The 13,231-nt window shown below is 49.0% G+C and overlaps 1 protein-coding gene and 1 pseudogene across 2 annotated transcripts; one reads left to right on the top strand and one right to left on the bottom strand.

Moving 5' to 3' along the window:
- The first annotated feature begins 747 nt into the window (after positions 1-747).
- LOC311127236 (uncharacterized protein) lies at positions 748-4,428 on the top strand. Its single transcript, XM_084159035.1, has 4 exons — positions 748-1,984; positions 2,213-2,244; positions 2,336-2,437; positions 2,707-4,428. Exons 1-3 carry the CDS (start codon positions 813-815, stop codon positions 2,341-2,343), a joined length of 1,212 nt encoding a protein of 403 aa, XP_084015161.1. The 5' UTR covers positions 748-812; the 3' UTR covers positions 2,344-2,437; positions 2,707-4,428.
- A 6,505-nt stretch (positions 4,429-10,933) lies between these two features.
- LOC311128434 (transmembrane protein 267-like) lies at positions 10,934-12,279 on the bottom strand (annotated as a pseudogene). The gene is made up of 2 exons: positions 11,921-12,279; positions 10,934-11,268 (listed from the first exon to the last, which is right to left on the bottom strand). The product of its transcript is annotated as a transmembrane protein 267-like (transcript).
- Positions 12,280-13,231: the final 952 nt, after the last annotated feature.

Below are 13,231 nucleotides of genomic sequence, written 5' to 3'. Positions count from 1 at the left end.
GACGATCCCTCTATCCCTGTTGGTCCTCACGTCAGTCCCTTTCAGACGATCCCCCTATCCCTGTTGGTCCTCATGTCAGTCCCTTTCAGACGATCCCTCTATCCCTGTTGGTCCTCATGTCAGTCCCTTTCAGACGATCCCCCTATCACTGTTGGTCCTCATGTCAGTCCCTTTCAGACGATCCCCCTATCACTGTTGGTCCTCATGTCAGTCCCTTTCAGACGATCCCTCTATCCCTGTTGGTCCTCATGTCAGTCCCTTTCAGACGATCCCCCTATCCCTGTTGGTCCTCCTCAGTGACCTCACGGCTGAGGGTTTTAACTTTCCTCTTGAGAATTAGAATCAGAAGTACAGTTGTATAGATCATCGCAATACATTTACATTTTAGTCATTTATCAGACGCTCTTATCCAGAGCGACTTACAGGAGCAATTAGGGTTAAGTGCCTTGCTTAAGGGCACATCGACAGATTGTTCACCTAGTCGGCTCGGGGATTAGAACCAGCGACCTTTCGGTTATTGGCACAACGCTCTTACCCACTAAGCTACCTGCCTGTTCAGGCAAATAGTACCCTAGACTGTCCTGATCATCTAGTTGAGCATTCCAGATAATTCCTCCATCCCAGCAGAAATTTCCCATCCACATAGTAGTCTGTGGCTTATGGTATATTAATATAGATATTATAATTTTAGTAATCAACTTAGCTAGTAAAAGTACTGTATATATTTTATTGTGTCTTTTCAGATGGGGCAAAACGGAAACCCAGTGACAACACTCGGGTCTGTAGCTGCCATTTTCCGATGGGAAAGAGAAATGTCTCTGTATTTACCAGGAAAGGTAGCTCATCCACCGTGGCAGGAAGATCCATCCACCATGGCAGGAAGATCCATCCACCATGGCAGGAAGATCCATCCACCATGGCAGGAAGATCCATCCACCATGGCAGGAAGATCCATCCACCATGGCAGGAAGATCCATCCACCGTGGCAGGAAGATCCATCCACCGTGGCAGGAAGATCCATCCACCGTGGCAGGAAGATCCATCCACCGTGGCAGGAAGATCCATCCACCGTGGCAGGAAGATCCATCCACCGTGGCAGGAAGATCCATCCACCGTGGCAGGAAGATCCATCCACCGTGGCAGGAAGATCCATCCACCGTGGCAGGAAGATCCATCCACCATGGCAGGAAGATCCATCCACCATGGCAGGAAGATCCATCCACCATGGCAGGAAGATCCATCCACCATGGCAGGAAGATCCATCCACCATGGCAGGAAGATCCATCCACCATGGCAGGAAGATCCATCCACCATGGCAGGAAGATCCATCCACCATGGCAGGAAGATCCATCCACCATGGCAGGAAGATCCATCCACCATGGCAGGAAGATCCATCCACCATGGCAGGGAGATCCATCCACCATGGCAGGGAGATCCATCCACCATGGCAGGAAGATCCATCCACCATGGCAGGAAGATCCATCCACCATGGCAGGAAGATCCATCCACCATGGCAGGGAGATCCATCCACCATGGCAGGAAGATCCATCCACCATGGCAGGAAGATCCATCCACCATGGCAGGAAGATCCATCCACCATGGCAGGGAGATCCATCCACCATGGCAGGAAGATCCATCCACCATGGCAGGAAGATCCATCCACCATGGCAGGGAGATCCATCCACCATGGCAGTAAGATCCATCCACCATGGCAGGAAGATCCATCCACCATGGCAGGAAGATCCATCCACCATGGCAGGAAGATCCATCCACCATGGCAGGAAGATCCATCCACCATGGCAGGAAGATCCATCCACCATGGCAGGAAGATACATCCACCATGGCAGGAAGATCCATCCACCATGGCAGGAAGATCCATCCACCATGACAGGAGAGGAAGATCCAGACTGTTGATTGGGAAACCAGAACAAACAGTGAGGCTTGAGGATTGGGTGCTGAGGGACCACTTGTCACATTGTCCAAGGTGGGTTTGTGTTATTACATTGACGTCATTTAGCAGACGCTCTTATCCAGAGCGACTTACAGGTGCAATTAGGGTTAAGTGCCTTGCTCAAGGGCACATCGACAGATTTTTTCACCTAGTCGGCTCGGGGATTAGAACCATTGTTATGATAAACAATGCATTTTCTGTCCCGATAAAGACGTTGATACGGCATTGAAAAAGACCCATCACTGTCTCTCTGTTTTCCAGTCCAACAGCAGATCGAGCCTATGGACGGACAGGTCAGTAACTCATCAAATATGGTACAATATTGTGTAAAACATTGAATTTGTAGATGCATCAACATTTTGACTTCATGTCCCCTTTTCCCAGTGCTTTAGACATGAGGCGTGACATGCGGAACATCAGGCTCACCCCACGAGAAGCAGTGCAAGATCAACGTCACCCTCAGCAAGGAGATCTGCTGGAAGTGAGGTACTCTCACTCTGGGGTTAAGACCTAATTTAAACATCACAGATATACATTCCCACTGTGCCCATGATAAAATGCAATGTGAATTGTGTTGTACTACTAAATGAAACTGAGGAGATGCACTCAGACCAGCCTTTGTGATTGAACTTGCGTTAACTACATTACTTTAGTTTGCTGCTTTGAGTGAAACTTGAATGTAATATAACCTATTCTGGGAGCCTAGTGTGTGTGTGTGTGTGTTATATTTGGACCATTGGCTTCCCTGAAAACAGGTACTGACAGGAGGAGCAATATGAGTCGGTCAGAGGTCGTCACGCTGATGGGGATTGTGTTGGAGGCTTTGGTGGTCCACACAACGAAGAAGCAGGTGTCCCTTCCTGTGATGTGTAGCTGACCCTGGACATGGTACCAGTAAGGATGGTCTTCACGGAGGCTGTTAGACCATCCCTCCTTGATATAGAAATCCTTTGACTTCACTGCCTCTTCAATGGTAAGGTCCCTTGCACCATAGGGACACTTGACCTCCACCACTGCTGTGATGCCACCAGACCATCCAGTGAGGCACCCAGGATCCCAGACCCTGTGACCCAAAGCCCTGACTCCTGCACCCAGGATCCCAGACCCTGTGACCCAAAGCCCTGACTCCTGCACCCAGGATCCCAGACCCCGTGACCCAAAGCCCTGACTCCTGCACCCAGGATCCCAGACCCAGTGACCCAAAGCCCTGACTCCTGCACCCAGGATCCCAGACCCTGTGACCCAAAGCCCTGACTCCTGCACCCAGGATCCCAGACCCAGTGACCCAAAGCCCTGACTCCTGCACCCAGGATCCCAGAGCAGCGACGGAGTAACGCGCTGGGCCCTAACCACTGCAGCGACGGAGTAACGCGCTTGGCCCTGACCACTGCTCCATAATTGCAGCGACGGAGTAACGCGCTTGGCCCTGACCACTGCTCCATAATTGCAGCGACGGAGTAACCCACTTGGCCCTGACCACTGCTCCATAATTGCAGCGACGGAGTAACACGCTTGGCCCTGACCACTGCTCCATAATTGCTGTCCGTCAACCTCCCTCTCCTCATGGTGTGCCAGTTGGGGTTGGTGCGCTGTCCAACTGTTGCCTGCTGCTGCTCCACCGACAGCGCCACGCCAGCCAGGATATCTGCCTGCCCCAGGTGCCCTTGCTTTTTAACAAAGTCCGATACTGACAGGGATGACAGGGAGGGTAGTGGTTGTTATGGCTCAGGTTCAAGGAGCCATGCCATTCCACTGAACATGAAGATCCTCCTCTGTGGACTCTCTGGGCAGAGGGTTGTAGTCTTCGGCCGGGTACAGGTCCTCCTCTGTGGGCTCTCGGGACAGAGGGTTGTAGTCTTCGGCCGGGTACAGGTCCTCCACTGTGGACTCTCTGGGCAGAGGGTTGTAGTCTTCGGCCGGGTACAGGTCCTCCTCTGTGGACTCTCTGGGCAGAGGGTTGTAGTTTTCGGCCGGGTACAGGTCCTCCTCTGTGGGCTCTCTGGGCAGAGGGTTGTAGTCTTCGGCCGGGTACAGGTCCACTGACTGCACCTGGTTGGGCCATGGCTGGCTTCCCTCCACTCTCATTCCACATCCGTACGGCCGATATTGTGAACCGCCAAAATAGGCTGCATGGCTACACTGATGAGCTCCATGGAGGCATTCACATGTGGTAGAGAGAATCCCCTGGACACCTATAGAGACCTGCCGAGAGAAAGCATGTTAAGTGCCACATGCCTTTCAATGCATTTGTTGTAAGAAATGTGCTATGTAAATAAAGTTTGATTTGATTGATGACATTACAGCTGTAGAATGTTTAATAAACTGTAATTTTCACATGAGGACAAGTGCAGTTTTTCCATAAATTGATAATTTGGGATTTTATCACTTGACATATCAATCATATAGTGGGAAGAATCCTATGAATCGAGACTGTGTGAATGCATGTACCACTCCGAATAAATAAATACTGTGCCTTTGAAGATTTGTCTCTGGTCATAAAACTACAATACAGGCTGGATGTCTAAATGAAGTCAATTCTGAACGTCAATAGATTTTTAGATTCATTCTCATCAATGACCACATTCTAGAACTGAGTTATCACTCATAGATAGATGTCTGGTATCCGGGGTAATCTGGTTAATGATTTATATAATTGATTAAGTGGCTATTTCCTTGTAGAATGTTGACAGCTACAGAACACATTGAATTGCTAAGATGCTCAAACTTAACTTAATACTCACCGACATACGGATAAACTGTATCCCTCACGCTGGTCCTGACCAAACCGGTAAGTTGTCCCTCACTACAGCGGCACGTCTCCACATGGTCAGACTTAACATTGGGCTTCTCCCCTTTAAATGCTCTGATGTTCATTCTTGAAAAATGCCATAATGTCTGAACTAGACACCAAAGTCAACATACGGTACAAACAATTATCTAGGCTAAGTAAAACTAAATGTTTTTTGATCTACTGCTCTGCTAACTAGCTAGCTAAAGTGTAGTCAATGGCTAGCTAAAACAGAGAAACGGGACATACATTCATGGACTGGGCACAAAAGTGTGATCTCACTGGTGAATGGTAGCTGAATGTTGCTAGAGATGACGAGCAAGAGCTTCCTGCAGGAATCTGTAGTCTTACTGAGGTCTTCTTTATTGCTAATTAGCATTTTTTAAGTAAATTGAGGCGAATATATTGATAAAACTAACCTTGTCCGAGAGAGAATTATATAGCTATCAAAACGTCACGTCAGGATACCTACATGAAACACAGACCTTATATGAAGTAGTTCTAAATTCTCAGATACAAAAACGATTGGATCCATTACCGGGTTTTCCAGCTAGGGTTTCTGGGTAATATGACGCGTCCACTGTGCCGGACTATACGGACTGTTCTGTTGTAATGAGAACTGTCCTGGACTGTAACTGTTGTATCCTCAGAGCCCCCCAAAACCTTGCTATGCAGTAGACTCATTAATAACGTGCATTTGCCTGTGTATCCAGAGCAACAACACCCACATGGTCCTCCAGCTCCAAGGTCCACAGAGACACATTATCTAACACCCCCAGTGGTCCACAGAGACACATTACCTAACACCCCCAGTGGTCCACAGAGACACATTACCTAACACCCCCAGTGGTTCACAGAGACACATTACCTAACACCCCCAGTGGTTCACAGAGACACATTACCTAACACCCCCAGTGGTCCACAGAGACACATTACCTAACACCCCCAGTGGTTCACAGAGACACATTACCTAACACCCCCAGTGGTCCACAGAGACACATTACCTAACACCCCCAGTGGTTCACAGAGACACATTACCTAACACCCCCAGTGGTCCACAGAGACACATTACCTAACACCCCCAGTGGTTCACAGAGACACATTACCTAACACCCCCAGTGGTCCACAGAGACACATTACCTAACACCCCCAGTGGTCCACAGAGACACATTACCTAACACCCCCAGTGGTTCACAGAGACACATTACTTAACACCCCCAGGGGTTCACAGAGACACATTACCTAACACCCCCAGTGGTCCACAGAGACACATTACCTAACACCCCCAGTGGTCCACAGAGACACATTACCTAACACCCCCAGTGGTCCACAGAGACACATTACCTAACACCCCCAGTGGTCCACAGAGACACATTACCTAACACCCCCAGTGGTCCACAGAGACACATTACCTAACACCCCCAGTGGTTCACAGAGACACATTACCTAACACCCCCAGTGGTCCACAGAGACACATTACCTAACACCCCCAGTGGTCCACAGAGACACATTACCTAACACCCCCAGTGGTTCACAGAGACACATTACCTAACACCCCCAGTGGTCCACAGAGACACATTACCTAACACCCCCAGTGGTCCACAGAGACACATTACCTAACACCCCCAGTGGTCCACAGAGACACATTACCTAACACCCCCAGTGGTCCACAGAGACACATTACCTAACACCCCCAGTGGTCCACAGAGACACATTACTTAACACCCCCAGTGGTCCAGGGCATTTTTAATCCAGTCTCTTTACAACAAGATAGCAATATGAAAATAAATGATTTAAAACACAACAGTTACAAATTCAAAAAATAATATTTTAACAAATCTAATGCTAAAATAAATATTGCATTACTACACTTTGTAAATAATTTCAGTTGATGCAGAATGACAATGGACATCGTAAATGTTTTACCACTGAGCTCTCCTCCAAGACAAATTCCAATGTACAGTGTGTGTAGGCCTGCTTGTCCTTACAAATGGAAAATACATTCAACCTGCTTGTCCTTACAAATGGCAAATACATTCAACCTGCTTGTCCTTACAAATGGCAAATATATTCAACCTGCTTGTACTTACAAATGGAAAATAAATTCAACTTGACTCATTGATGCCCCCTGCAGGTCAGTGCTGCATCACTTCTCTCGCTCATCAACACCAGATTATGTGAAAGACAGAAACTACAGAATTTAAATATCATGATCACAAACTATGAACCTATTAAAGGAATGTTTAAAAAATGTTGCTCTAAATGTAATCTTCCCTGGACTATATGGATAAAAAAAGATCTTAACACAACAATAGCCTAACAGGCCCCTTCGTACACCTGGGCTTCCCCACACCTCAGCCTGGCCCCCTCGTACACCTGGGCTTCCCCACACCTCAGCCTGGCCCCCTCGTACACCTGGGCTTCCCCACACCTCAGCCTGGCCCCCTCGTACACCTGGGCTTCCCCACACCTCAGCCTGGCCCCCTCGTACACCTGGGCTTCCCCACACCTCAGCCTGGCCCCCTCGTACACCTGGGCTTCCCCACACCTCAGCCTGGCCCCCTCGTACACCTGGGCTTCCCCACACCTCAGCCTGGCCCCCTCGTACACCTGGGCTTCCCCACACCTCAGCCTGGCCCCCTCGTACACCTGGGCTTCCCCACACCTCAGCCTGGCCCCCTCGTACACCTGGGCTTCCCCACACCTCAGCCTGGCCCCCTCGTACACCTGGGCTTCCCCACACCTCAGCCTGGCCCCCTCGTACACCTGGGCTTCCCCACACCTCAGCCTGGCCCCCTCGTACACCTGGGCTTCCCCACACCTCAGCCTGGCCCCCTCGTACACCTGGGCTTCCCCACACCTCAGCCTGGCCCCCTCGTACACCTGGGCTTCCCCACACCTCAGCCTGGCCCCCTCGTACACCTGGGCTTCCCCACACCTCAGCCTGGCCCCCTCGTACACCTGGGCTTCCCCACACCTCAGCCTGGCCCCCTCGTACACCTGGGCTTCCCCACACCTCAGCCTGGCCCCCTCGTACACCTGGGCTTCCCCACACCTCAGCCTGGCCCCCTCGTACACCTGGGCTTCCCCACACCTCAGCCTGGCCCCCTCGTACACCTGGGCTTCCCCACACCTCAGCCTGGCCCCCTCGTACACCTGGGCTTCCCCACACCTCAGCCTTTCAGAAAAACATATCGTGTTAATACATCATGGCCTAACGTGCACTGCATCATCACATAATATCAGACAGCAACAGGAGAATCCACCAATAAGAAACACATCGAAGAATGTACTGCTCTGTTCCCTAAGACCTTCAGTTACATACAGAATGTACTGCTCTGTTCCCTAAGACCTTCAGCTACATACAGAATGTACTGCTCTGTTCCCTAATACTTTCAGCTACATACAGAATGTACTGCTCTGTTCCCTAATACTTTCAGCTACATACAGAATGTACTGCTCTGTTCCCTAATACTTTCAGCTACATACAGAATGTACTGCTCTGTTCCCTAATACTTTCAGCTACATACAGAATGTACTGCTCTGTTCCCTAAGACCTTCAGCTTCATTCAGAATGTACTGCTCTGTTCCCTAAGACCTTCAGCTACATACAGAATGTACTGCTCTGTTCCCTAAGACCTTCAGCTTCATACAGAATGTACTGCTCTGTTCCCTAAGACCTTCAGCTACATACAGAATGTACTGCTCTGTTCCCTAAGACCTTCAGCTTCATTCAGAATGTACTGCTCTGTTCCCTAAGACCTTCAGCTTCATACATAATGTACTGTACTGCAGGTTGAATGTATTTGCCATTTGTAAGTACAAGCAGGTTGAATGTATTTGCCATTTGTAAGTACAAGCAGGTTGAATGTATTTGCCATTTGTAAGTACAAGCAGGTTGAATGTATTTGCCATTTGTAAGTACAAGCAGGTTGAATGTATTTGCCATTTGTAAGTACAAGCAGGTTGAAAGCACACATTATTTTATGTGTGGTTTTTAAAAGCATTGGATTGGTGCAAGCATTGCTGGATGGATTTTCCACCATATCATCACACCAATCCCTTCCTTTTAAATCCATGTCAGCCTTCAGGAGAAGGGGTAGGCAATCAGAACGTAGCCGTTTCCTTTCAGTTGATCTGTCAGCAAGGTCCCATCCATATACAGAAACATTACAGCTCACCCTGATCATCATCCAGCAAACACTTCAACACACACTACAGTACTGTACTGACAGTCACACAGGACACAGACTGACACACGACAGTACTGTACTGACAGTCACACAGGACACAGACTGACACACTACAGGACTGTACTGACAGTCACACAGGACACAGACTGACACACTACAGGACTGTACTGACAGTCACACAGGACACAGACTGACACACTACAGGACTGTACTGACAGTCACACAGGACACAGACTGACACACTACAGGACTGTACTGACAGTCACACAGGACACAGACTGACACACTACAGGACTGTACTGACAGTGATCACTCCCATGGTGTGAAGGAGATGAGTGAGGCTGAGGCATTGTGGGATGGAAAAGTCTAAAGGGATCCTTGGGAAGTCCAGACTCTGACGTCACCCCATTGAAGTTGAAATGTAAAACAGGTTAGGTTATGGTTATGGTTAGGGTAAGGGGTTATGGTTAGGGTTAGGAGTTATGGTTAGGTTAAGGTTAGGTTATGGTTAGGGTAAGGAGTTATGGTTAGGGTTAGGAGTTATGGTTAGGTTAGGTTAGGTTATGGTTATGGTTAGGGTAAGGAGTTATGGTTAGGTTAAGGTTAGGTTATGGTTAGGGTAAGGAGTTATGGTTAGGGTTACGAGTTATGGTTAGGGTTAGGAGTTATGGTTAGGGTTAGGAGTTATGGTTATGGTTAGGTTATGGTTAGGGTAAGGAGTTATGGTTAGGTTAAGGTTAGGTTATGGTTAGGTTAAGGTTAGGTTATGGTTAGGGTAAGGAGTTATGGTTAGGTTAAGGTTAGGTTATGGTTAGGGTAAGGAGTTATGGTTAGGGTTACGAGTTATGGTTAGGGTTACGAGTTATGGTTAGGGTTAGGAGTTATGGTTATGGTTAGGTTATGGTTAGGGTAAGGAGTTATGGTTAGGTTAAGGTTAGGTTATGGTTAGGGTAAGGAGTTATGGTTAGGGTAAGGGGTTATGGTTAGGGTTAGGAGTTATGGTTAGGGTTAGGAGTTATGGTTATGGTTAGGTTATGGTTAGGGTAAGGAGTTATGGTTAGGTTAAGGTTAGGTTATGGTTAGGGTAAGGGGTTATGGTTAAGGTTTAGTGTAGGGACGTCCCAAGGATTCTGGATAGCACTAAGCGTTGTGGGATTGTCAACGTCCCAAATGACACCCTATTCCTTACATAGTGAAGTCTATGGGTCCCAAATGACACCCTATTCCCTACATAGTGAAGTCTATGGGTCCCAAATGACACCCTATTCCCTACATAGTGAAGTCTATGGGTCCCAAATGACACCCTATTCCCTACATAGTGAAGTCTATGGGTCCCAAATGACACCCTATTCCCTACATAGTGAAGTCTATGGGTCCCAAATGACACCCTATTCCCTACATAGTGAAGTCTATGGGTCCTTAATGACAACCAGAACCAGCTCTAATTACCAAGTACATTTACACACACCAGGAACCTGATCTGGTGACGTGGCGCTGATGTTGTCTCACAAACAGAATATCCTGGTCTAAAGTAGTGCACTACAAAGGGAATAGGGTACTATTAAGGACTCATCAATAGCACAGGAGGTAGGTGGCACCTTCATTCGGGAGGATGGGCTCGTGGTAATGGCTGGAGCGTTATCAGTGGAATGGTATCATTCGGGAGGATGGGCTCGTGGTAATGGCTGGAGCGTTATCAGTGGAATGGTATCATTCGGGAGGATGGGCTCGTGATAATGGCTGGAGCGTTATCAGTGGAATGGTATCATTCGGGAGGATGGGCTCGTGGTAATGGCTGGAGCGTTATCAGTGGAATGGTATCATTCGGGAGGATGGGCTCGTGATAATGGCTGGAGCGTTTTCAGTGGAATGGTATCAAACACATCCAACATGGTTTCCATGTGTTTGATACCATTCCATTCACTCCGTTCCAGCCATTATTACGAGCCGTCCTCCTCTCAGCAGCCTGCACTGCTCAACAGTGTTGGCACTTCCTGTCCCTCAGACGTCGATGGCGATGCCGTGCTTGGTGGACATCATGTCTTCTAGTTCCTGTCAGGTACATGAGCACAGAGCACAGGTGTGGCAGGGTGGCTGTGATGATCACATACAGCCAATAGGAGATGGGGGCCGTGTTGCCGAACGGACACACCCACAGGCCACGGCGGACCCCGTCTCTGATGTGGTGTGAGGCCAGGGAGATAAAGAGCAGCCAGGGTAGAGAGCACCATGAGTCCTTTAGCCTGCCCAGCCACAGCACCCGCCTCAGAGAGAGGCAGAGGACAGGGACTAGAGAGGAGCAGTGGAGGGGAGGGGGGGGGCAGGCTGGAGGCTGCCTGGAGGAGGAGGAGGAGGAGGAGATGGAGGAGCAGGAGGAGATGGAGGAGGAGGAGGAGCGGGAGGAGGAGGAGGAGGAGATGGAGGAGGAGCAGGAGGAAGAGGAGGGGCAGGAGGAGATGGAGGAGGAGGAGATGGAGGAGGAGGAGATGGAGGAGGAGGAGGAGATGGAGGAGGAGATGGAGGAGGAGGAGGGGCAGGAGGAGAAGGAGGATGAGGAGGAGGAGGAGGGGGAGGGGGAGGAGGAGAGGAAACAGATTAGACAATAGACGTGCCAATAGCAGAAAATATAAAAGGTTGTTGATTGAAGATCTCAGATATGAAACTTGTCTGTCTGTCTATGATAAAAGGCTATTGATGGAAGATATCAGAGACATTACACTTGTTTGTCTGTGATGAAAGGTTCTTGATTGCAGATATCAGAGACATGAAACTTGTCTGTCTATAATAAAAGGCTATTGATGGAAGCTCTGTAGCTCAGCTGGTAGAGCACGGCGCTTGTAACGCCAGGGTAGTGGGTTCAATCCCCGGGACCACCCATACACAAAAATGTATGCACGCATGACTGTAAGTCGCTTTGGATAAAAGCGTCTGCTAAATGGCTTATTATTATTATTTATTATTATCTATGCTTCATTAACACTTCCTTACTTTGAGAGACAGAAAGCCAGCCATATAGAAGTGGTCCAGCTCCAGAAGAGAGGCCAGTATCCCTGCTAATATTATTTAATAGAAGTCACTCTTCTTCCTGAGGCCTGTAACTATAGTCCAGGACCAGAGGCCTATCAGACCATGGACGGTGTTGTCGAGCGCTGCTGTTGGAGCAGGGTCAGCTGCATGACGTGGTCAGCCAGCACACAGAAGGCCCCCAGGGAGGCAGAGGAGAAGGTCTGGAGCAGGGCCCGGGCTCTCTCTGTCTCCACAGCCAGGCTCAGGAGCATGGAGCCGCCCGTACCCCCAGCACCCCCTGCAGAGGAGGACAAGTCCAGCTTGGAGTGAAACCCACGCATGGCACTGCTGCTGCTGGGTCCTCTTCCATAGGAGGTCAGCAACACCCACAGAATGATAATGTAAACATCATACAGAAGACTGATGGAAGAAGGACCCGAGCTAGACTGGAAAGTACATCGATGAGGACTTCGGCATGAAGTCACTTAGTCTTTTCCCTTTGCTTCCTTTTGATTACCAAGACAACTGCTCCTTTAAGAAGTCACTGTGGATCATGGACCTGCCAACTGGAGCTGTAGAGATCTGATCATAATCATAATCATAATAACCAGGGTTCTGTTCATTAGTGTACACCATGGGAAAACGTTTAGAAACAGAGTTCAGTCCCTCCCTTTCAGTCCGTTTTCTTTCGTTTGGAGCCTAGTGAATACAACCCAAGCAGACAGACAGGGCTGTCGACAGAGAAGCAGACAGACTGGGCTGTCGACAGAGAAGCAGACAGACAGGGCTGTCGACAGAGAAGCAGACAGACAGGGCTGTTCACAGAGAAGCAGACAGACAGGGCTGTCGACAGAGAAGCAGACAGACTGGGCTGTCGACAGAGAAGCAGACAGACAGGGCTGTTCACAGAGAAGCAGACAGACAGGGCTGTTCACAGAGAAGCAGACAGACTGGGCTGTTCACAGAGAAGCAGACAGACTGGGCTGTTCACAGAGAAGCAGACAGACAGGGCTGTTCACAGAGAAGCAGACAGACAGGGCTGTTCACAGAGAAGCAGACAGACAGGGCTGTTCACAGAGAAGCAGACAGACAGGGCTGTTCACAGAGAAGCAGACAGACAGGGCTGTTCACAGAGAAGCAGACAGACAGGGCTGTTCACAGAGTGGTAAATTCAATCACTTTTGGACGTCATCCCTTTTGATTAAAACAAAACTTTCCACACGTTTGCCCATAAAATAAATGGTCAGCAAGTGAGGTACTCAAAGTTGACCCATTTTGCATACCCCACCATAC

Source organism: Coregonus lavaretus (assembly GCF_964263955.1).
Source record: "Coregonus lavaretus genome assembly, chromosome: 4".
NCBI lineage: Eukaryota > Metazoa > Chordata > Actinopteri > Salmoniformes > Salmonidae > Coregonus > Coregonus lavaretus.
The sequence above is the reverse complement of the archived record's forward strand: the minus strand, read 5'-3'. Positions and strand labels throughout refer to the sequence as shown.

Coding starts and splice junctions, on each gene's coding strand:
- LOC311127236 (XM_084159035.1), top strand. CDS start 813: ATGTCTCTGTATTTACCAGGAAAGGTAGCTCATCCACCGTGGCAGGAA. Junction 1,985..2,212: donor CACTTGTCACATTGTCCAAG/GTGGGTTTGTGT, acceptor TCTGTTTTCCAG/TCCAACAGCAGATCGAGCCT.